Source organism: Nannospalax galili, unplaced genomic scaffold (genome assembly GCF_000622305.1).
Source record: "Nannospalax galili isolate Female #2095 unplaced genomic scaffold, S.galili_v1.0 scaffold589, whole genome shotgun sequence".
Classification (NCBI taxonomy): Eukaryota; Metazoa; Chordata; class Mammalia; order Rodentia; family Spalacidae; genus Nannospalax; species Nannospalax galili.
This window is the reverse complement of record NW_008360324.1, coordinates 3,231,789-3,255,280: the sequence shown is the minus strand read 5'-3', so window position 1 is coordinate 3,255,280 and position 23,492 is coordinate 3,231,789. Positions and strand designations below refer to the sequence as shown.

At 43.2% G+C, this 23,492-nt stretch overlaps 1 protein-coding gene across 7 annotated transcripts in view; it reads right to left on the bottom strand.

Annotated features, from left to right (window-relative positions):
• Positions 1 to 23,492, bottom strand: part of Ano2 (anoctamin 2) — a 382,995-nt gene that overhangs the window by 96,734 nt on the left and 262,769 nt on the right. For 2 of the 7 annotated variants that reach the window (XM_029559797.1, XM_029559796.1), the window contains one exon: positions 20,060 to 20,069. The exons of the other annotated variants lie outside the window; for them this stretch is intronic. In XM_029559797.1, coding sequence (XP_029415657.1) covers positions 20,060 to 20,069 — 10 coding nt within the window. The remainder of the gene's footprint in view (positions 1 to 20,059; positions 20,070 to 23,492) is intronic. 7 annotated transcript variants of the gene reach the window in all.

The following is a 23,492-nucleotide window of genomic DNA, read 5'->3' as shown; positions in this document are numbered from 1 at the left end:
CTTTCCATTATCCTGGTTCCTGTAGTTATGTCTGGATACATACTCACTTATCAGGGTTTGGTTCTAGGATCCACATATGAGGGAGAACATATGTCAATTTTTTTCTGAGTCTGTGTTACTTCAGTTAGTATAACAGATTCTAGTTGTAGGGGAAAATGGACACAAATTATGATATGGCATGATATATGCAAAGTGCCATGGAAACAGAGGAGTGACTAACTACTAGCCTAGGGAGTTAGGAAAGACTTCAAAATAAAGGACATCTTATTTGTGATTAAAGAATGATGTTTTCTAAAGGAACAAAAAAAGAGGGATGGGAACATTCCAGAGAAAGCATTGTATGATGTTTGGAAGCACCCAGATGTCAAAACATAGAGAACCATCAGATGGGCCAGAATAACAAGAAGGCAGGGTATGTAGATAACAACAGGGGAAGAGGAGAAGGTTAACACAAGCATCTGAGCACCTGCTAACATACAAAGCATCTCTCACCATCATGCAGAAAACCAGAAGTCAAAGCAGAATGAAGAAAGCTACCTGTAAGTGGCAGATTGTCCGTGATCTAATGCTAGGCTGGCAAGGATCTTAAAAAGTAGTCCAGTTCCTTGTTTTTCATATCAGTCTATGATACAGGGAAAAAAATGATGCCCCCATGGATATCCAGCTCCCTAAGGATCTTTCTGCTCAGCTGTTAAGAAGGTTTTTAATGGCTGACTCTTCCACAATGATGGGTCGCTTCCAGACTTTTACAAATTCTATATAATATTTGCAGGGCCTTTAAACTATGAATTCTGCTTTAACACTACACAGAATTTATTCTGCTGGTGGCTAGTATTAAAAGCAACTGTTTATGCATTCACTTCCATCCTTTATTAGAAGAGAGGCATTGAGGTGCCATCTGTCTATTATTTCTATTTTTAATATTTAATTTATTATTTTTATGTGTAAGTGCATTCTGCCTGCATGTATGTAAGTACATCTGTATCGTGCAAAGCCCACAGAGACCAGAAGAGGGTGTCAGATTCCCTGGAACTGGAGTTATGGACGATTGTTGAATCGGGGTCCTCTGGAAGAACAGCAAGTGTTCTTAACCACTGAGCCATCTCTCCAGCCCTAGCTATTATTTCTAAGCCTTTGCTCCTCTGTCTATAAAATTCTCTCATTCAACGTGTTTGCCATTCATCCATACAACCCTGACTGTGGTTATCGACTGTGGCACCACATTCTTTCTTGCCTCAACGCTACCACCATCATAAGCAAATCAGACCCAGAAGCTTAAAAAGTGACACTGCCTCTGTAGAACTCTTACCTTTAGCATTGTGTCAATCCTACTTCATAGTGGTCAGTTAGTTCTGCCCAGCATCTATGTAGGTAACATCGACACCCAGAATTCTTTAGTTCAACCAGGCATACTTGTAATCCCATGACTTGGGAAGTGAAGGCAGGAAGATCAGGAGTTCAAGGTCATATTCGGCTACATAGTGAATTTGAGGCCAGCCTGGGCTACATGAAATGCTGTCTCCAAAAAACTAAAATCAAAAACAACAAAAACTTTTTCAGTCTTCCTCCATCCTCATGCCTTTATTTCCAGTCCCTCAACCACTCTCTTCATTCCCAAATCATTCCCAACTTCTTTCCTGGTTGTTTCCTGCTCTGTTGAGCACATCTCTTTGGCCTGTCACTTCAGTTACACACAGAATCACACATATGCTTCTGGGCCTGATCTTCCAACTGCTCCATGCTGCAGTGTTATGTAAGTGGATCAGAACATTCCGCTCTCTTCTGTGGAAGCAGATACAGGATCCAAGCACCACTGAAATGGGTTGGCAGTGTTGGCTGAGTCCCCATCACTTCCTGGCCAGATTTCTCAGTTTCCTTCCATAAACTACCCTTTGTTCTTAAATTGCTTCCCTCTCTGTAAGTCCACTCCTCTACTAGCCCTTCCCTCATGTCTCAATGTCTACAGGTAGAAAAATCAAGACTATCATTTCAGAACCTTAATGTCTCCCTTTGTAGTATAGAATCCACCTTTACTTCTTCTGCCCTTGACTTGGGGTCTTCCTATATTGTTTTAAATGTATATAATTACATATGTATTACACGTAATTACTTTCACACTATATATGTACACACTATATATGCATAGTGTGTGGGGGGGGAGGTGCTCACCTGCACATGTGCATATGTGGAGGTCCATGATATCAGGTAATTTTTCCTCTACTGCTCTTCATCTTGTTTTTTGAGACAGGGTTTCTTACTGGAGCTTCCTGTTTCAGCTAGATTGGCCTGCCAGCAAGTCCCAGGTATCTGCCTATTTCCCCCACCCCCAGCTCTGAGATTATAGCTACCCCACTGCTGCCCAGCTTTTACATAGATACCAGGGATCTGAACTCATGTCCCCTGAGTTCCTGAGCTATCTCCTCAGACCTGAAACATGTTCTCTCTTCATGGACTCTGCTCCCATTTATCTTAAACTCTTGTTCTCAGACTATAGGATACACTGTCAGAATCACCTGCAGGACTTGTTGAAACACAACAAGGACTTGTCTATGTCCTTCCTCATATATAAAGAGTCTAACTCAGTGGGTCTAGCAGGGGGTCTGAGAATTTCCATTTCTAGTAAGTTTTCATGTGAGGCTAGTGTTAGTGCTGTTGATGTTGCTGGTCAGGAGACCACAATTTGACAATCACTCTCTTTTTAGTTTGTTATTGAGAATTTCATACATGAGTATTGTATTTGTATTATTTCCATCCTTCCTGTTCTCCCTCCAACTCCCTCTTAATTCTTGTCCTCTTCTTTAATTATGAATGCTACATATGCTCTGAGTCCATTTAGTGGTGCTCATGTATACCTGTGTTTAGGGCTGCCAATTTGGGATTAGATAGTCACTTGGGGAGCTAGTCCCCGGAGAAAACTGATTTTTCCCTCCCTCACCACCCACTGATTGCCTATAGCTCTTCACCTTGAAGTGGAACACCATTAAACTCCCCCCATTCACCTTGGCATGTCAGGAGGCTTTGTCATCATACAGATCTTGTTAGACTGTCAAACTGTGGAGATTTCATTAGTGTATATTCCCCATCATGTCTAGAGTGCATTAACAAGCAGCAGGTGCCTTGCCCTCTCCCTCTTACATTCTTTCCACCCTTCTTCGATGATGTTCCCTGAGCATTAGCTGTAGAGGTTTGTTGTAGATGAGTTACTTAGGGCTGGGCACCTCACAGTCACTTATTCTCTGTGTTTGGCCAGTTGCGGAACTTTGTAATAGTCTTCATCTGTTGTGAAAAGAAGCTTCTTTGATGAGTCACCACTCATCAAAGGTATACTTGTCTATAAATAGGATATATATTTAGAGGATACTAAGAAATTACACTGGTCTGGGGAAGATAGCCATTTTCTTAAATCAGTTCCTTTATGCCAGGCATTGTCATTCAGCCTACAAACATACCAAATCATTAGAGTTACCACTTAAATTGTCTATAATGTAAATGACCATCAGCCAAGTGCCTTAAATACATCCCAACTAACTCTTGCCACGTGATCTGGATGCTATAGAAAAAGCTGATGATTCTAGAACATTAAGGGAACTCGCTCACAAGCTACTACATTTCAGCTCTGGAATCCAACATGTCCAAGTCCAGTGCCCTGCCACCTACAGCCAGCCTCCCACCTGAAGCTGCTCTGTCATCTCAAAAGTGCATCACACAAGAAAATTAGAAGAGAGAGATACTACTCCCAAAACACAGGGAAGGAAGTTTCAAGAAGGGATTCAGACTTTGACAGAGATTAAGTGAAGAGCAGTAAATCATCCATTAGAATTTTCCAACAACTACCTGCCAAGAGATGGAAAAATGAGGAAAATGCATATATACAAAACGGAAATTTTCAGCCTCCAAAAAAGAGTGAAATTCTGTTTTTTGGGGCATGGTTGAATTGGGAGAACTTTATGTTGAGTAAAATAAGCCTGGCATAGAAAGGTAAACACCACATGATCTCACTCCTGTGTGGAACCTTAAAAAATGCTGCTCTCAGAGATTAGAAATTCAGGAACTGGCCAGATGTCTCAGTGATTCAGAGCACTTGCTACTGTTCCAGAGGACCTGGGTTCAGTTCCCAGCACCCATGTCAGATGGCTCGTAACCACTTGTAACTCCAACTTTAGAGGACCCAAAACCTTCCTCTGGCCTCTATGCCTCCTTCACCCACCACACACAGGTGACATACATATACATAGACAGACAAACATAAATAAATTTTTTTAAATCTTAAAAGAAATTAAGAACACAATAGTGGTGACCAGAGGATGACAACCTCTCTAGAGGTAGAAGCAGGAGGATCAGAAGTTCAAGGTCATCTTTTGCTACATAGTAAATTTCAGGCCAGTCTGAGATGCATGAGAAGAAGGAGAAAAGAGTAGAAAAGTGAAGGATAGAAAGAGGTTGGTCTCTGGGTACTATGCTGCAATTAGATGGGCAGAATAAGTTTTGGTGCTCTATTGCATGGAGAGGTGACTATAGCTAACAATAATGTGGTCTGTAAAGCTAGAAGAGAGGTTTTTGATGTTCTCACCACAAATACATGATAAATGTTTAAGTTATATATATATTATCCTGATTTAGTTATTATACAAGGTACACATATGTCAAAATAGCATACTGTATCTCACAAGTATGTACAATTATTATGTGTCAACAAAAATATTTTTAAATTCCATTAAGGTCCTCTGCAACCTATGTAAACAATACTCCAATAAATAGTAGAATTAAACCCAAAACTCCAGGTAGAATGAAGTAGGTGGGAGATAAAGGGGAGAAAGTGCCCATAGTTTGCTTTCTTAGGCAGTTGGAGGGACTACAGTGTTGAAACCAAATTCAGCACTAACAAGTTCCTTGTGCACCCTTCTTCCTGACTGATATCATGACTTTGCAGTTGAGAACTCTCAAGTTCAGTAGAATGTCCCAAGCTCAAATGTTTCTAAATTCCTGGATCATCTTGTCCTTAAAATTTTCTTTCCTATCCTAACTCAATGAACTGAACAAGACTTCTTAAAAATTTATTATTTTTATTTTATGTATATGAGTGTACTGCCTGCATGTGTGCAAGTGAACCCGTGTCGTGCAATGTCTGTAGAGATTAGAAGCCGTTGGGTCCCCTGAAAATGGAGTTGCTGGAAATCCAACCCAGGTCCTCTGCAAGAGCAGCCAGTGCTCTTAACTACTGAGCCATCTCTCTAGGCCCCTGAAGATTCTTGGAGCACAGTTTTATGCCCATAGCATAAGTACAATAAATGTTCAACTGTTGTGTATCTTACCACATTAATGGATCTTGACTCTGAAAATCAATGTGAAGACATTTAAATATCCTCATATCTCCTTTCTGTGTAACAGTCCAAATAAGACATGTCTGAGACACTATTAGAATTTTCCAAGGCCAATATTAGATGGGACTGAGATTGATAGTTCCTTGTCCTTGTCTTCAAAGACACGTTGCTTGGCTTAGTTTCCTTCCTAGGACAGGGTTTCCTGTCACTAAGTTAAGTGGAAGTCTTCTATCAGTCTGGAGGTAACTCACTAAGCTACTCTGATCAGAGGCAAAAAAACACCAGGTAAAAGTAAGGATGAGGAAGGTTGATGGTACCTGGATGGAATTTCTGATGGAAGCTACTTGGCAACAATCTTGGTTAAACCAGGCTAGTTGAACCATATGACTGGTGTTAGCTGGTCCCAGACAAGAAGCTCCATGAAAGAGTAAGATTGGGAGACTGACTTAAATAAGGGGGCAGGTGGCTTAGATGACTAAGCACAGCTTTATCTGTTCTTAGAAAGGTTACATAGCTGTCATTTATGCCAACATCGTCATCAAGAATGCAAGTTCCCAAAGTTGACCAGGTCCCAAGCCTTAAGTCCTTGTGGCAGATGCTCACATGACATGTCATGTTTCACCATGCCTGGCTGAAAGAGCACTGAAAATGTCAAAAGCTTAAAAGGTGGTGTAATAAGAAAAGATGAAACATAGGGAACAGAGAGACAATATAGAGAAACAGGATACATTTCCATTTGAGCATCCTTGAGATGCCATCACAGATAAGAATCCAGAAAAATGCACCTGCTCCTGGGCTTTGGGATGAGGTGAAGGGTGACAACCTAGTTTTACACAGCCAAAGGTCTGAGGGTTAATGAACTTTATGCATATTCATGAGTTATCCTGTTGTGTGTATCAATGACCTTGCACATACAGGACACCTCAGTGAAATTTCAGGTAGAAATTAATAATTCAGGCAGCCAACACCATCAGTTCCATCACTTACATGATTACCATGTTGGAGGGCAGAAAAGGGATTCAGGTTGCTTTCACTAAAACAAGAAAATCCACAGACTGGTGAGAGTTATACTGTAAACTCTAGGCTTATGAATTCTGCCCACCTCTGCTATCCATATACATTTTGATAGAAACTGAGAAGAAAAAGGTAGAGGTTGAGGGCTGGATCCAGTATTGTCAAATAGGGTCATAAGACTTATTTGAGAAAAACATATTTGCTATCTCATCCTCCGTTTCTCCTATGACAGAGCCAAGTATCTCATCAGCCTGGTTTGAAGAGGCCAGTAGCATCCTGGGTATGCTTCAATGTAATCCCATTTGAAGTCATCCATCTGGGTTCATCCTATTTCATATTCTATTTGACTCTGAGACTTCAAGAGTATTGTATTAGTCAGGGTTCTCCAAAAAAACAGAACCGGTAGAATGAATATGTATAGAGATTTATCAGCTTAGCTCATAGGATAGAGTCCGAGTAGTCCAACAATGGCTGCACCACACTGGGGAGACTGAGAATCCTTAGTCGCTCAGTCCACGAGGCTGGATGTCTCAGTAGTCCCAATCCGGTGCTGAAGGTCTGACAAATTCCAAAATATCAGCTAGTCTTCAGTCTACAGCAGCAAGACGAACTCACCAGCGAGAGACAAGGCAAGCAGCAAAAAGCGTGGCATTCTGCTCTGCCTTGGTCTTTTATACCAGCTGCCATCAGAAGGTAATGCCCACGTTTATGGTGTGTCTTCCGGCTTTAGATGATCCAATCAAGAAGATCTCTTTCACTCCAGTTAATCCCAGATCCAATCAAGTTGACACCCAGGATTAGCCATCACAAGTATGAAAACTCCATAACGCCATTTCCTCATCAATATAAGAGATTGAAAATAGTGTCAACCATACAAGATGGCTGCTGAAGACAAAATGAGCTAATTCATGGACTGAGGAGAAGTCTGTGTCTGGCACATAGTTAGAATTCAAAATGTGTTACCCTATAGCCTCCCCTTCTTCTTATCCTCCACTTCCTCCCCGTTTGCCTTCCCCTTCCTTTTCTTCATCCACTTAGCTTCACCCACTAGGAACCCAGACCATAACTGGGGATGGACTAGATTTTCCTTGTCACTGTGACAAGGAAACCCAAGTTCCCCATGGTCATTGCTTCCTACAGCACAGACCCAGGGGCTGCCCCTCCAGTTCCACAGCCAAATTGTCCTGTGTTACATTATTCTATCACCTGAACTTGGTACCCACAGTCTAAGCTCAGAACACCTCTTTGGGGCCAAGATTATAGGTCTTACTCCTTAGTCCCATGGATTCACTGCAGACTGAGCCCCCAGAGCCTTCTAGATGCAGAAGGTTTTAGGGACAGGGTTCCTTAGGGGACTCATGGCAAAGGAACTAGAGGCAGTCACATGGCACAGCACCTAAGTCTGCAGGCATGCCTAAATCCCAGTACAAAACACAATGTAATTTGTGGCTAAAGTGGAAAACATTATTTATTCCTCCCACTTCTCAGTTTTCCCAGAAGGCACAGAAAACCACTCAGGCTCTCTGAGGTCCAGCTCATTTCTTCTGTTCCTCTGGCTCCCCAGGAAGGTTATTGTCTGTCTCTCAGCTGGATGCTTGTTACTACTGGGTCCCAACAGTAGACTGAACTTCTCTCCATTCCCTTAATCACAGTTACTCTGTTGGATACCCGGCCTAGATTCTGATCTTATAACAGTGGTAACATGAGTCTCAAATGGGAAGCCCCTAAAAAACGTGAGGGCAAGGGGCAAGTTCTTGCCCTTCTCTAAGCCTTGTCTGTAAAAGGAAGATGCTGGGCTGAAGGCATCAGTAACCCCACCAGTCTCCCCAGTGAAGTATACATGAGACTTTGACATATAACCTTCTCTAGAGCATCACACAAGAACTATGAACTTACTACATCTGAACTGTAGTGACATGAACAAGGTTCAACATGCCCTGGGTTCTGGTTTCTCTCTAATCCTTCCAATCACATTGGCTCCCTTCCTGATCTTTGAACCTACAGGAATGGTTTCCACATCAAGACCTTTATGGGACCCCTTTGCCTACCTCTTCACCCTGCTGGGCTCTCTATACATCTTTCAGAGAAGGACTTTCTGGTCCACTCCTGGCCCTTATAATTCTCTATCACAACACATCATTATATACAGTTGTCTTGTTTATTTGTTCATCCCCTGTCTGTTTCCAAGTAAGCCCCCAGGACATAGGAAGCTTCCAAGTGTAATTCACTTGGCTCACAAGTACTTAGATCATCCTGGTCCATTGAATCATTTGCATGAGTGGCTCAGTGATGTCCCCATCCTGCTCACTTTGGCACTGTTCAAGGCTCGTAAGCTTGAGACTGAGTATTTCACCACTGGGTAGGTCAAATCTAATTTTATACCAGACCAGTCCACATAAACATCAGTGCCAGTCTCGCCTAGATATCAGGGAAGGAGGAGAGGGAAATACAAGAGACTCATTGTAAGCCTCTTAACATTTTTAAGAGAAGAAGTTGACCACATGTCCCGCAGGCATGTTTCAGTAGAAGCTTTTCTCATAAACAATAGAGTGAAGAGCTTGAGCCTGTAGTGTTGCCTGGCTATTTTCTGACCTGCCCTCCTGCCTCTACTATACAGACAGAACACAGCCACCCTGTATGATGAAGAACTCTGTAACATTCACCCTGAAACCACACTTAACTCCACCTCTAGTATCTTTTGTCCCTTTAGGTTACATAGTGCTGTTTTTCAGACTCATCACCAGGTTCGTGTGCCCTTCCTTCCTTCCTTTATGTTCAAGCCACAGGATAGATAACTGAGCCACAGAATATTTAGACTTGAAGTTCTTCATGAAATCTCCTTGTGATGACTTGAATAGGAAACAGTCCCCACTGAATCTTGCAATCGAACATTTAGTCCCTAGCCTGTTTGGGGAGGTTCTGGAGCCTTTAGGAGGTGGGCCCTGGCTGGAGGAAGTGAGATATCAGGGGATGTGGAGGCCTTGAAGTTCATAGCTGGGCTTTGCTTCTTAACCCTTCTCTATTTATTGATCTGCCTAGTTGTGAGCAAGCTCCGGCCACCACAGCCTCAAGCCACTCTTGCTGCCATGCCTTCCCTATTATGATTGATTACATAACCTCAAACTGAGTCAGAATAAATCCTTCTTCCTCTAAGTTGCCTCTTTAGGCATTTTATGGCAGCAATATAAAAGTAACTAATACAGAAAAATGGTTACAGGAAATGGAGCTGTTGCAGTGATAAATCTGATCACATGGTTTATAGGTCTTTGGAAGTGGTTTAAAGGAGGAATGTGGAAGAGTTTGGAGCTGTGGGCTAGGGAGACCCTAGAATAGTATAAGTAGAGCTTAATGAGTGATTCTGGTGAGAGATAGAGAGACCAGAATGATTACAGTAAAGGAAGAACTGGTGAGGTTTCAGAGACAAGCAAGGGCTCTGTCAGGAATTGGACTAGAACATGGCTGCATTCTGCTGAGGTTCTGAAAATCTGAGTCGTGCTGAATTCAAAAGTAAATAGCAGGACAGCATAGCATTCAGACTGTGGCATGGTTGATGCTGACTGTGTTTAGTGAGGCTTGTAGTGTGAATTCAAAGCAGAAAAAGAACAGAAATGCAAAAAATGTACAGTTTGGCAAAGGAAAACGTATGGGAATGTTAAAGTTTCAGACAGGACAGACAAGGTGGGTTAAGGAAAGCAGGCACACTTGCTACAGAGATTGATGCTACTTTTTAATTTTTTGCTTTATTTATGTTTTATGCGTATGAGTATATGCCTGCATGTATGTAAGTGCACTCATATCATGCAATGCCCTCAGAGGACAGAAGAGGGTGTCAGATCCCTAGGGATGGTTGCTAGTCACCATGTGGGTACAAGGATGCAAACACAGGTCCTCTGCAAGAGCAGCTAGTGCTCTTAACCACTGAGTCATCTCTCCAGCCCCCAAGATTGGTGCTATTAAAGAGACCTTCATACTCTGCACTAAGACATTATGAATGGTGTCTTGAGGGAAAGACCCCTATACATACCAAAGGCTCCAAAGCATAAAAATGAAATTTCATTTGAAAAAAGAGCATCTGGAAAGAGAGTGCCTGAGGAGGTATAGCCTATAGGACAGCTGCTCTACTGGGTCCCACTTAAGGAAGTCTTTTCCCCTGGTTCAGCTGTGAAGGCATGCAGAGACCACTGCAGCCATTGTCCAAGGGGACCAGGCTATATGCTTGAAGGAAAACTTTCCATCATTCATGTGGTGTTGGTTTTGCAAACATGCAGGATGCATGAGTAAGGAAATTTCAGAAAGCCACTGAGGCCAGGCAATATGTGGGAGGGTTCATCCTCCTATCTGGAGTTTCTGAGCATAAAGCTATGAAGGGGAAGCCTAAGATACAGTGAAGACTCCAGGATACTGAAGATGCCAGAAATGTGAGGCATTTACTGAGGAAATCTACCAGTACCAAGTGGAGCCAGCCTAAGAGAGAGGCCACAAGTGCCATAGGCAACAGACCTGGAAGGGCAGAGCTACCCAAGCCTTTTGGAGTCCAGATGATGCCATCATGAGCCCCAAATACTGACATGGAGCTACAGGACTTGGGTTTTGTCCTGCAGAATTTTAGTCTTGCTTTGGTCCAGTCTTTCCTTACTATCCTCCTGTTCCTCCATTTTGGAATGAAAATGTTACTCTATGTCACTGTATGCTGCAAATAGTTAACTGTCCTTTAAAAATTTATAAGACTTTACATCTAAGAATTTGCCTTGAGTCTCTGAAGAGACATAACTTTTCAACAGTGTTGGAACTGTAAGACTATGAGGATTTTTCAAGTTAGGCTGGATGACTTTTGCATTATAAGATGATCATGAAGATGTAGGGACCAGGAGCAAAATATGATGATTTGAATGTGAAGGTCCCCCACAGGTACATGTTTTTGAACATGACCCCTAATGGTGGCATTATTTGGGAAGGTGTGGAACCTTTAGTAGTTGGGGCCTAGAGGAAGTGGCACCTTAGGAAGGGGACCTGCTTCCATCCCTCTATATTTCCTGATGTGTCCAGGTGTGAGCAAGCTCTTACCTCCACTGTTGTGAGCCATGACTTTTTTTTTGCCATGGTTGGTTGTATCCCCTCAAACTCTGAGCCAAAAATAAATCCTCCCTCCCTTAAATTGCATCTTTCAGGTATTTTATCACAGTGGTGGGGACTGTAACTGATACACTCCCTCACTCTTTTCTTCTCTGTGTTCAGTAAATAAAGAAATCGGTGCCTCTAAGTTTCTGTTTGAATCTCTAGTTCCTTCCTATTCCGTAATGAGTTCTTAATGGGTGGCCCAGACCTAACTGTGCTTAGGAGTTTGAGGTCATGGGCCATGGAAAATGGGAAGAAGAGAGTCACGGACCTAACACCCAGAAGATGCTCAGGTCTGAGGGAGGCTAGGTGACCTTTGTATAAGGCTGAGGTTGGAATGGGATCCCAGGGTGATGTCACTGGATCCCACATTATCTAACCATCAGAAGCACTTAGGGGACTTTGAAAAACATACAAATTCCTGGTGCTTCCCCAGATCTACTAATTTGGAATCTTGGGAATGAATACATCTATTTTTGAAAATGCTTTGCGAGCAATGTTTAAGTTCAGCCCACTTTGGAAATGTTGCTCTGCAAGACTCATCCCTCCTTTGCTGCTTTTTCTCCAGGGTTCGTATTCCTGTGGCTTGTCCCTATGTGAACAAATTCTCCAAGAGAAGCTCACAGCAGGAAAGAGTGACCACTCCCTCCTGCATAAGGTGTCAACACCGAATCTGCCATGTCAGCTGCGTCTTTGGCCCAGTCAGCTTGCTGGCTGTCTCCCATCCATGCCCCTTTCCCCTCCTCTCCCCCTGCCCCCCAACTTATTCCAGGGCAAGAGCAGACATGATTATTCTTGAGTCTAGGAGCACAGTTTGTATCCATTGTGCTATCATGGTGGTTCATGGAGTAAGAGTAGCAAGAACTGAAATGGGGTAACACGTGGCCATCAGCCACATTGGGAGGCCCCAGATGAAGCACAGTTGCACTTTCAAATCACTTGTTCCAGATTCTGGAGAAGACTTAGCATCTAATTACAATGTTTAACACATTCAGTCACTTTATATCCATGAATATGGGGGGGTGTCTTTAAAATTCCCCACTACACATAAAGCATCTTAACAGGCGACCTTCAGAGCTTCTGCCTAAAGCAGCATGCAGTGCTTTGTATTCAACAGCCAAGGTGCCAGGTTTTCAGTGGAAAAAACTTGACATTTTAAACTGTGTTGGTAATTTTTATTTAAGGGTTGTGCCCTTTGAAATCAATTTCACGTGCATAAATAAATGATGAGTCTTGCTATCTCCCATGTGTTCTGGTCAGAAGAGTAAAGGAACATTGTTTGCTGTTTTGTTAACAGCATCAGTCAGTTCCAGCCTCAACCCACAGACAGAGTCATCATTATTACACCAGGATGCAGTCAACAGTCATCTAAAATAGCGTTTGTTTATAACTAGGACAGCAGAAGAAACTATTTTCAGCAGCACGCAGCAATAGTAAACCAGTACAAGAGCTACTGCAATTAGACTTCACCATGGTATCTCATAACACCCTGCAGTGTCTTTTGGTTGGTTTGCTTTCAGGTTGTGTTAACTTAGAGAGAATAGGGGTTAGTTATTCTTCTTCTACATTACAAACAAGAGGCCCCAACATAGAAATTAGGTACAACATGGGGAAGTATATCTGAGATCTTTGCCAAACCTAAGAGCACTAGTCAACGGGGGACTTACACACACAATGTTTCAAGAGAACAGAATCTCTTACACTAGCTCTATTTGCCTATAGACACCCAGAGATACTGTAGCACATACTGCTCAGTATTTGAAGGTAACAAGGGAGAGAATCCACACATGACTCACTCCCTACAGCATGGACTGCAAGGTGAGGCATGATCAGTCCAGACCCTTGTGCCTTTTCTCTGGGTTTAAGTTCTCCATGATCAGAAGTCTTCTCTGTCCTGCTAAGCTGAAGGCATTCTGGAAGGAGTTATGGGGCAGCGAAAGGAAATTAAAATCCAAGAAGATTAGCTACTTGACCAGGATTATACTGTAAATAGCCAATCTGGGATTTAATCCAAATCTGAATGATCCCAACTTTATAAAAAATATCTATTCTGCATTTTCTGTGTTGTGTTCTTCAGTAAATTGAACTTTCTAAATATGAATAGACACCCTTAGGTGATTTAATACACCAATTCAGATAAAAAAAAAAAAACCTTCAGAGGTCCTGTGATGTTCTCACTTGAACCCAGCATGCACAGACTTTGTCATTGTGAAATTTCTCTAGTATCAAATGACACATTTTCACGGCAGTTTGAGAAAAGTTGCTTTGCCTTCTTCGCTGACTGGGTAGGAGAACTCAAAGCTTCTGTCCCTCTGCAAAAGATTTGCTACTTTTTTGTTTGTTTGTTTCTTAAGCCAGACATCCTCGAGGTCTGGTAGTATTCTTTGCATCTCTTCCTTCCTTGAATCAGTGTGTGTCTCCACAATGCACAACAGATACAGGGGTTGTCAGGCCTCTGAGAAGTGATGACATTTGGTGTGCAAGTTATCCTTAAGATAGGGCCCTTGGTCCCACACAGGGGGCCCTTCTCATCCTGTTTCTTGGCTCTTCTGAGTCTTACATTGCTTGGTCAAGGGGCAGGACCTGTCTCCATAGTTAGGCTCATTCCATGCTATCCGCATCCCACCGGTCTTGCTTTCTAAACCACCTCTCAGCTCCCATCTTTGGGGCGGGGGGGGATCACCCCTCTGTCCCTATTCCTCTAATTTCTTCCTCCCTCTCACAGGGCTTTTCCTGAAAAAATTCGGACTGTCGGACATAGAGATGGGTACCCCTGTGCCCAGGAGGACATTGCTAGCTGAACCTGAAAGAGAAAATGGTCCCTGTCTTCCTCACTTGGCGCCAACGACTGAGGGGCAATGGTGACATTGCAGTGTGTTCTCCTATACAGACCTTCTGCCTGCAGCCTTCTGAAAATTCCCAACCCATCATCCAGGGATCCAACACATACCATCTCCTTAACTTCAGCCCTGACTCACCACATTGCTGGGGAGTGACGGCCAGGGAATGTGCAGCCTCAGCAGCTCCAGCCAGGGCCCTGCTCTGTACCACAGGCTACAGAACCACCTCCCCATGTCGCCAGCTGGGAGATTTTTTTCCACTGATCTCAAATCATCTCAAATTTTTAATACCCAAGAGTCGCTGTTGCTGGCCCCCAGAAAAGGCACAGAACAGCTCTTTACTTAATGTAAAAATTGAACAGCAGAACTCAAGAGTTTACCCTCTCCTTGGGCTCATAGTTCATCTCTAGACCCTGGGCCAAGGGCAACCAGGGGTCTCTGGGACACCACACAAGTTGGGTCAGAATTTATGGGTGACAACAGTTGTCTTTTGATACATCAGGACAGTAAAGTCTAAGGTTGGGAAGGAGAATGAACACCTATCCCATGGAAAAGAGCAGGCAGCCTGGAAGAGTACTGCCAACCTGGAAGAGCACTGCCAGGATAACAAACATCTCAGAGAAAGGAGGAGACTCTTTGCTCCTGTCCTTCCATCTTTAATCACCACACAGCCACTAATTGGATGACAGGGAAGGAGGAAAGGCATAAAGGAAGGAAATAGACATGTGAATCCTGCCTCCTCCAGAGGGATCCCACCTCCCAGTCTTCCTCGTTTATCCTTTCTTCAGTGTAGGGGGAAACACTTTCCCCAGAACTGCCTATGAATCAAGTCTCATCTTGCCTTTTAAATGAGGGGCTAGCCTTAACCCTGAAATGTACTCACTGCTTTGGTTGGAGCAGGGTTTGAATGTGTTCTCCCCTGTGTTGAAATGGAAAACCATAAAGCATTTTGAAGGTGGGAACTTAAACTGTGATATTTAAAAGTGGGGACTTTAGAAGGTGATTAAAGTTATATATTATGGTCAGCACAGTGAAGTTCCCATGATTAACAAGTGGAGATGGAGGAATATTAAGGAAGCAGAAGAGAGAGAGAGAGAGAGAGAGAGAGAGAGAGAGAGAGAGAGAAGAAACAGCAGACTGACAGAGACACACGTTCACTGACTGTCTCTGCTGTGCCATGCTGTATTCAACCTTGGGACGCTGCCAAAAGAAAACCATCACCAAATGTGAACACCTTAACACCCTAAGCTGTGGGCTAAATAACCCTTCTCTTCATACCATTGCCCAAATTCAGGTATTTCATTTAGCAATAAAAAAAACTGAACTTATAAACTTATACGTGGACTTTCATGAGTCAGAAGGAAAAAAAAAATGTTTACACTCCTCATTATCAAACATTACATATACAAAGTAAAATCATTTTCAGACTATGCTTTCTATAACATCCATCTTCTTTATTCCCCATGGTGCCTATAGGCTGGACACAGGTATACTTTTAAATAAAGACTCTTTAAATAAAGACTTCTAATGAAGAACCAGTCTTAACCAAAGAAAAGTCCAGCCTTTGCCGTCACACACTGGAAAGTGACCTTCGGCCCCTAGGTTACCAATCCTGATAGGACTGTCTTTGTTTGTCTGAGGTTCAGGCCACCAGTCTAACCATGGGATTTAAGGTAGGATTTCTGAGCTATGTGGTATCAGTTATATGCCTGGAATGAATGAAACTAAAGATCTACTCTTCAGAAATCATAGCATGCACAAGTTCCAATATAAACTCTGTACACCGAGGTGTGGTTGAGTTTCTTGATTCCCCAGGGAGAAGGCAATTTGAAGTCTCTTGCTGATTGCTTTCTCAGAACCCTCCTCTGCTGACTTCTCCTGTATCAAACTATAACTGGGAGTCCAACAGTACTTGGTGAATTCTGGGCGTTCTAGAAAAATGCCAGGACTCCTGAACTTATCATTGGTCTTACTTATCACTTATCATTGAAGTGAGAGTTGTCTGGGTGGACTAGGCCTGCTAACACTGAAGCCTGCTAAGTCTTCATGGCTAGCCCAGACTTCGACAGTGCTTAATCCTGGATTTGTAGATAGTACCCCCACCACAGGAATTCTTAACCTAGTCACCTATGGATCGGGAATAATAAGGTATTCTCAGTTCAGAAACAGCACAAATATCCTTAGGCCTAGCAGTCAGCTTCTAGAATTGAGGAAACACAAGCACAAATTGATGGTGTCAAGACGGCAACTTTGATAATCCTTAACAGAGGCAGCAACTACAAGGTACACCGTTCCATGCATGCACCCTCAGCATGCGGTTTAGACTCTTCATATGCACCCATCTTTTCCACTCTGTTCCTTACTCCTGTGTCTCTGTGCACAGGAGACTGAGCTCCCTGAGAACAGGTAGCATGCCTGATGCATCCTCCACTCTCTGGCAGTCAAGACATGAAGAAGTACACAAGGTTTTTTATGCATTGAAAGGATTTGCTGGTCCTTTACAGTAGCTGTGTCTTCCAAATACATGGTTATTACAACCCCATAAAGAAGGTGTGAGCCACATAAAATTTTACAAGTCTCTTGTGCCTCACTCAGAAGACATCCAAAAGGAAAAATTTACAGAAGCAGCAGGAATAAAACTAAGAACATGTATGTGTGAGGGACATGATTTGAGTGATTGCTCCATAGTGCTTGGTGACTGTCTGACCTTAGATAAGTCACTTGACCTTAGACTAGGTCTTCTCACTTGGAGGACAGGGAAAAATACTGTGCCCTTTGGACACCTCCACTCATGTGCCAGAAGGAGATAGTAATGACATTCATACTTTCATACATTCAAACCCTACCAACGTATATCTTTGCCTTCAAAACATTGCTCTACAGTTGGGAAGAGAGACAAGAAGGGAGGGGAAGGGAGATTTGTCATCTTTTGCAAAAGAAAGAACTCTGTGTGCATACTTGTGTATATGTGTGCACACTGTGCATACTTGAGCATACTTGTGCACACTGTGAAGTCCACGGCAGAGGAGACAGATGGAACTGGGCAGAGAGAAATGAACATTCTTCTGTGGTACCCTAAAGACACACCCATCTATAGCCCTGAAGCTAGATTCAGCTTATAGATTTTTGGAAGTTCAACTCCAAGTTGCATATTTTCCCTGAAACAACCCCTTTAAGGGGAAAAAATAGCAGAGTGCAAGCCACATAGCCATTCACAAAAGCCTGGAGACATCCTTAGCCATTTTCTATCATGATCATATTTTTCCAAAACAGATATTCTAGAATCTCTTCATTGATCCATTGATGGAAAATGACCAAATGGATTGGTTTCTCCTCCTGTCTGTTAATGTTTTCTTGAGGTCTTGCAGTAACATGCTGGCTGACCAGCCCAGAATATGCCAGAAAGCGTGAAACATGGTACTCAGTCCCCTCACTCACTCCAGACACTGCCATTTGGTGCCTATGATATGACGTCACATGCACACACATCACCACGTGTGGTGCTCTGAGGGTCTCATTCCGGTTGCATCTGGAAGGGACAGCTCCTAAGTCTCCCCTAAGTTTCCACCTTAATTTTTCTCTTGGTCTCTAAATCATTTAACTCTTCAGTCATACCCCACAGCATTTCTAAGTTTGTTACTGAGCCAAGCACAGCAATATCTAAACCTTAACTCATGCCTTCTGCCCTGAATGCAGGAAAATGTAGAAATATATCCATTTTAAGGCACTGGAGAGATTTAAACCTGATTGACTGCTGTTTCTTCCCAAGGCATGTTGTCATGTCAGAACACTGTCAGGGAGGCTGCTGGGTATTCCTGCAGGCAGGGGCTGCGCTAATGCTAAAACCAGACTTGTAATGTCCTGCAGTCTGTGCCCTTCTGAATACTCTTGATGGGCAAAGCAGAGGCCTTGAGCTGAAAAACCAAGTGCATAAATGCTTCCTTAGGCTCATTTTCTCTCAGACCAAGTTTGTGCCTTGTGTGAGATGACCCTTGGGAGTTGCTATCTTCTCTGAGGGGGTTAGCTTACATATGTGTGTGGTGGGGGCAGTGTGCACAAGCCTATATGAATGTACAAACATCTTCAGGAGTAAGGAAGCAGAGAAAGAAGAGATTGAAGTCATTCAAAATCTCTTCTCTGAAGCACCATCCATTGAGGCAAGATCCTAGAGATAGGTAATTTAGAAGAAAGTTGGGGGTACTTTATAAAAAACGCATGATTAGGAAGTGCCAACATCTTTTCTTAATGTAAAATTCAATGAAAACAAGTACAAAGTGAGTAGAAAGGAACAGGAACAAGTCAATGAATGAAGAAGTAAATGAATTAACAACTGAAATCATTTTAGAAAAAGCAGATTAATATAAGTGGCTTTGCCTCCCTCAGGCCACTGTAAGACCCACTATGAGACCCACAGAAAGGGAACCCACATAGGCATATACAAACATGGATGGAGTCAGTTTGCATGATCACAAGGTACCTGGATTCAGGTTACCCATTACAAGGGAGACTGCACATCCTGGTTGGCCTGGGACACATCTGCTTTACAGTTGTTGACTTGATATTCCTTCCTCTTTCCTTCCCTCCCTCCCTCCCTCCTTCCTTCCCTCCCTCCCTTCCTTCTTCCCTTTGTTCACAGTGCTTGGGATAGAATTCAACCTCCATGTATGTGAGGTACGTTCTCTACCACTAAGTCACATGCTCAACACTTTTTAATTTTAGTTTGACACATGTTCTTGCTAAATTGCCCAGGCTGGCCTTGAACTTGTGATCCTCCTGCCTTGGCCTGCCAAGTGACTGGGATTACAGGCCAGAGCCAGCAGGCCTGGCAACCTGGCATGATTATTAACAGTGTCTTCTTTCTCTCTCAAAAGTTCATGTTTGGGGGCTAGAGAGATGGATCAGCAGTTAAGAGCACTGGGTACTCTTGCAGAAGACCTGGGTTCTATTCCCAGCACCCACATGGCAGCTAACAACCATCTGTAACTCCAGTTCCAAGGAATCTGACACCCTCTTCTGACCTCCATGGACACTGCAGGACACAGGTGCACTTACACACATGCAGGTAATGCACTCACACATTAAATAAATAAATAAATAAATAAATAAACAAACAAACACAATATTTTTTTAAAAGTCCAGGTTTTGGGCTAGAGAGCTGGCACAGCCATTAAAGGCTCAGGCTCACAACCAAAAAGTTCAGGTTTGGGCAATAATTATGTGGTGATTCTATCACAAACCAAAGTGACTCAGGGAAGGCAGAATAGTCAATGCCAACATGATCCTATAACAATTCCAATGAAGCCAACAGATGACAGGGTAGAAACAGGTACATCCCATCTTTACATGGTAGCCACATTCCCCAAGGGGCATCTTGTTAAATAATGGCAATTTTCATCCTCACCTTGCATGCCAATGATTAACCTAGCCTCAGCTGAAAAGGATAGAATTCCACATAGCAGGGGACAGGCTTGCCATGGTTGATGGGAACCATGGGGGCAGCTTAGATCCTAGAAAACACAAGCCAGGTCTCCTCAGTGATGTTAAGAGCCACTATCTCATTAGGTATATTAGAACAAGTAAATGCCATTGCAGCTTCACTTTTTTTCAGAAGTTCCACATGGTAGAACTATGCCTGAAATTTGGAAAGCCTTTTCCATAAATTTGATTTTTAAATAGGTAATATATTACTATGGTTCAAAAATACCGTATACTCATTGTGGAAGAGATTTTCTTCCATTTGTGCCCCATCTTGTCAATTCTCTTTCCTACCTCTTTCTTCCTCTAGGTACCATTGTTACTAATCTCATGGATAAACTTACAGCATATCTATGAATACAAAAGTAACACAAATGTCTATGCATATCTATTTTTCCTCCTTTTTTTATACAGAAGGGGACCAGAAGGGGACGCCCTACACACCGTGTTCAGCAACATGGTGGCTCTTCCTCCTCCTCCTCTTCCTCTTCTTCATCCTACTCCTCCTCCTCTTCCTTCTCTTCCTCCTCCTCCCTGTCCTCTTCCTCCTCTTCCTCTTCCTCCTCGTCTTCCTTATCTTCCTCCTCCTCCCCGTCCTCTTCCTCCTCTTCCTCTTCCTCATCCTCCTCTTCCTCTGCCTCCTCTTCTTCCTCCTCCTCTTCCTCTTCTTCTTCCTCCTCTTCCACCTCTTCCTCTTCCTCCTCCTCCTCTTCCTTCTCTTCCTCCTCCTCCCTGTCCTCTTCCTCTTCCTTCTCTTCCTCTTCCTCCTCCTCCTCTTCCTTCTCTTCCTCCTCCTCCCCGTCCTCTTCTTCCTCTTCCTTCTCTCCCTCCTCCTCCTCCTCCTCCTTCTCTTCCTCCTCCTCCCTGTCCTCTTCCTCTTCTTTCTCTTCCTCCTCCTCCTCTTCTTCTTCTTCCTCCTCCTCTTCCTTCTCTTCTTCCTCCACCCCATCCTCTTCCTCTTCCTCCTCCTCCTCCTCTTCTTCTTCCTCCTCCTTTTAGTGCTGGAGATTAAGCGCAGCAATCACTCTCTCATGGAGCAATAATCCTAGCCCATTTTTATACTTCTTGAGTCAGGGTCCTATTAAGTCACCTAAGCTGGTCTTGGACTTACTCTGTATCCCAGATAGACCTTACACTTGCAACCATCCTACCTCAGCCTCCTGAGTAGCTGAGATGAAAAGTTATACCACCATTCCCAGCTTCAGTCAGGCTTGTGAGGACTAGCCATCACTGCAATAATGGGGCCACAGTAAGTTCATGTCAAACTAGAAATGGACACTAGCAGTGTTGGCTTTTTGTTCAGAGTCCTTCCTGCTGCGTGGCCTTGTCTCCTGGACCGGCTGGCTCATGTAAGGAGGATGTGGGAAGCACTGGCAGGCATATGGGGAGCAGTTTTGTCATCTTAAGTACTTTCAAATCTCCCCTGGCAATCTTGCACGCAACACTTACTTGCTTCGTAAACCTGTCCCTCATAGATCATGCAAAGATAAACCTGAGCCCTTCGCTCTTTAGATGACTAATGGACCTTTCTCTTCAGAAGACCTTGCCCAGTGCTTGGCTCAAAGTAGGCACTTCATAAAATAAACATCAGTTGAATCTGAATGATCACCAATTTTAATTGTACCCAGATTAGAGAGTCTTCATAAAGTGACAGAGAACTGGCACATTTCAGAGGCTGTCCAGCGATGGCTGACTTGGGTAGTACAGGCTTTTCTTAAGCCAGTGGCCACTTCCTACTCTCCTGCCAGAAAAGCAGAAGACATAGCTTTCTGGTATTCAGTATCATCTTGGGGATAACATGGTACCACTCACGGATAGAGCCAAGTGGGAAGACAGGATCGCACGGGAGTCAAGTGACAGCAAGGTTTGGGGAAGGAAAGAGAAAGCCACCTTTCCTACACTACCTCTGGTTCTCCTGGGACAATCACCTGTCCTTGTCATGCCTGAGACATCATCACCAACTGGAGCTCCTCTGATCTATGATTAGACTAAGTCTAATAAAGCCACATTTCTTCAAGGTACATCTCAGCCACACCAAAAGAGGAAATTCACAAGGCTGGAGGAATGGCTCAGTAGTTAAGAGCACTGGCTGCTCTTGAAGAGGATGTGGGTTCAATTCCCAGCACTGCACATGGTGGCAAATCACAGTCCAAAACTCCAGTTCCAGGTGATCTGCCACACCTTCTTCTAACTTCCACAGGCATTACATGACACAGATCACTTACATACATGCAGACAATACACTTATATGCATAAAATAAAAATAATAAAAATAAAAAGCTATTTTAAAAAAAGGAGAGTCACATGGAGCAAAAAATAATAAAGATTCCTCTGGAGCCAGCAGCTTGCCTGGGTAAGTTTGGCTGCTGTGCCTACTGGGCCTTGACTCCCCCAGCCTCATTCACTTTCCCAGCTCCCCCACCCCGTCTCTCCTCCTAGCAGGGGGACTGGCACATTTCATGTCTTGGCACCCCATACCTCTGGATTGACCTCTTAGCCCAGAATCCCCATTGCTTCCTGATTCTTTGCATCCAGGCCAACCCAATTCCTCCCTGAAGTCCCCAGGAGCCCTCAGGCCTCTTCTCTCCCCCACCACTCTTTGCATCCCTGGGGGTCAGTATCTTTCCTGGGCCCTGCTCCCAGGCCAGCCCAGCCCTCAAATTCCTGAGGGCAATATCTTTCCTGGAGGGATCCAGACCTTAGGAGAAAGCCTGAGAGCATCTGTTCCGCATCCAACTTGGGCCTCTGTGGGAACTTCTGAGCAGCAAGACAAAAGCAATTTGGCCACTCCAACAGAAAATCAAAAGAGAGAACCTGAAGCCTAGACCAACCAGCTTTTCATGTCCAATAAGTAAACTACAAAGGCACATAAAGTTCACAAAAAGAAGCAGACCTAAACTGAACAAAGCCTTGAGTCTCATACAAGAACCAGAATCTACAAAATAAATCCATGTCAAAGTCACAGAGAAAAAATAATAACATGAAAAATCAAAATAATATATCCCCACCAACTACTATCAGTCCTCTAGAGGAATTCAATGAGAACCCCCTAGAGATAACACAGCACATGGAACTCAAAAGAACAATTATAAACACAATAAAAGAATTCAGTGAATTTAAAGAACACACAAAGAAAGAAATCAAAGAACTGAAAGATGATAGGAATAAACTACTGAATGAAATCAGAAAAGAGAAATATTGAAGAGTGCTTAGGCTAAAATGAAGAAGGAAGTGAAACACTCAGTAAGCCGATTAGAAATGACAGGAGAAAGCCTCACCAATAGGATGAACAAAATGGAAAACAGAGTATCAAGACTGGAAGGTAAAGTGGATGAACTGGACCACTCAAGCAAAGATTATGAAAAATTTAAGAAAACACAAGAATGGAATATGCAGGAATTGTGTGACACCATAAAAAGACCAAACTTACGAATCATAGGCATACAGGGAGGAGAAGAATCTCAGGATAATGGTATGGACCAGATCTTCAACAGGATTGTAGAAGAAATTTTCCCAAAACTAAAGAAAGACGTACCATATAAATATAAGAAGCATACTGAACACCAAATAAGCAGGACCAGAAAAGAAATTATCCACAGCACATCACAGTAAAAACACTAAATGTACAGAACAAAGAATACTGAAATCTGCAAAAGAAAAACAATGAGTCACATATAAAGGAAAACCCATCAGAATTACAGCTGACTTTTCAGTGCAAACTATGAAA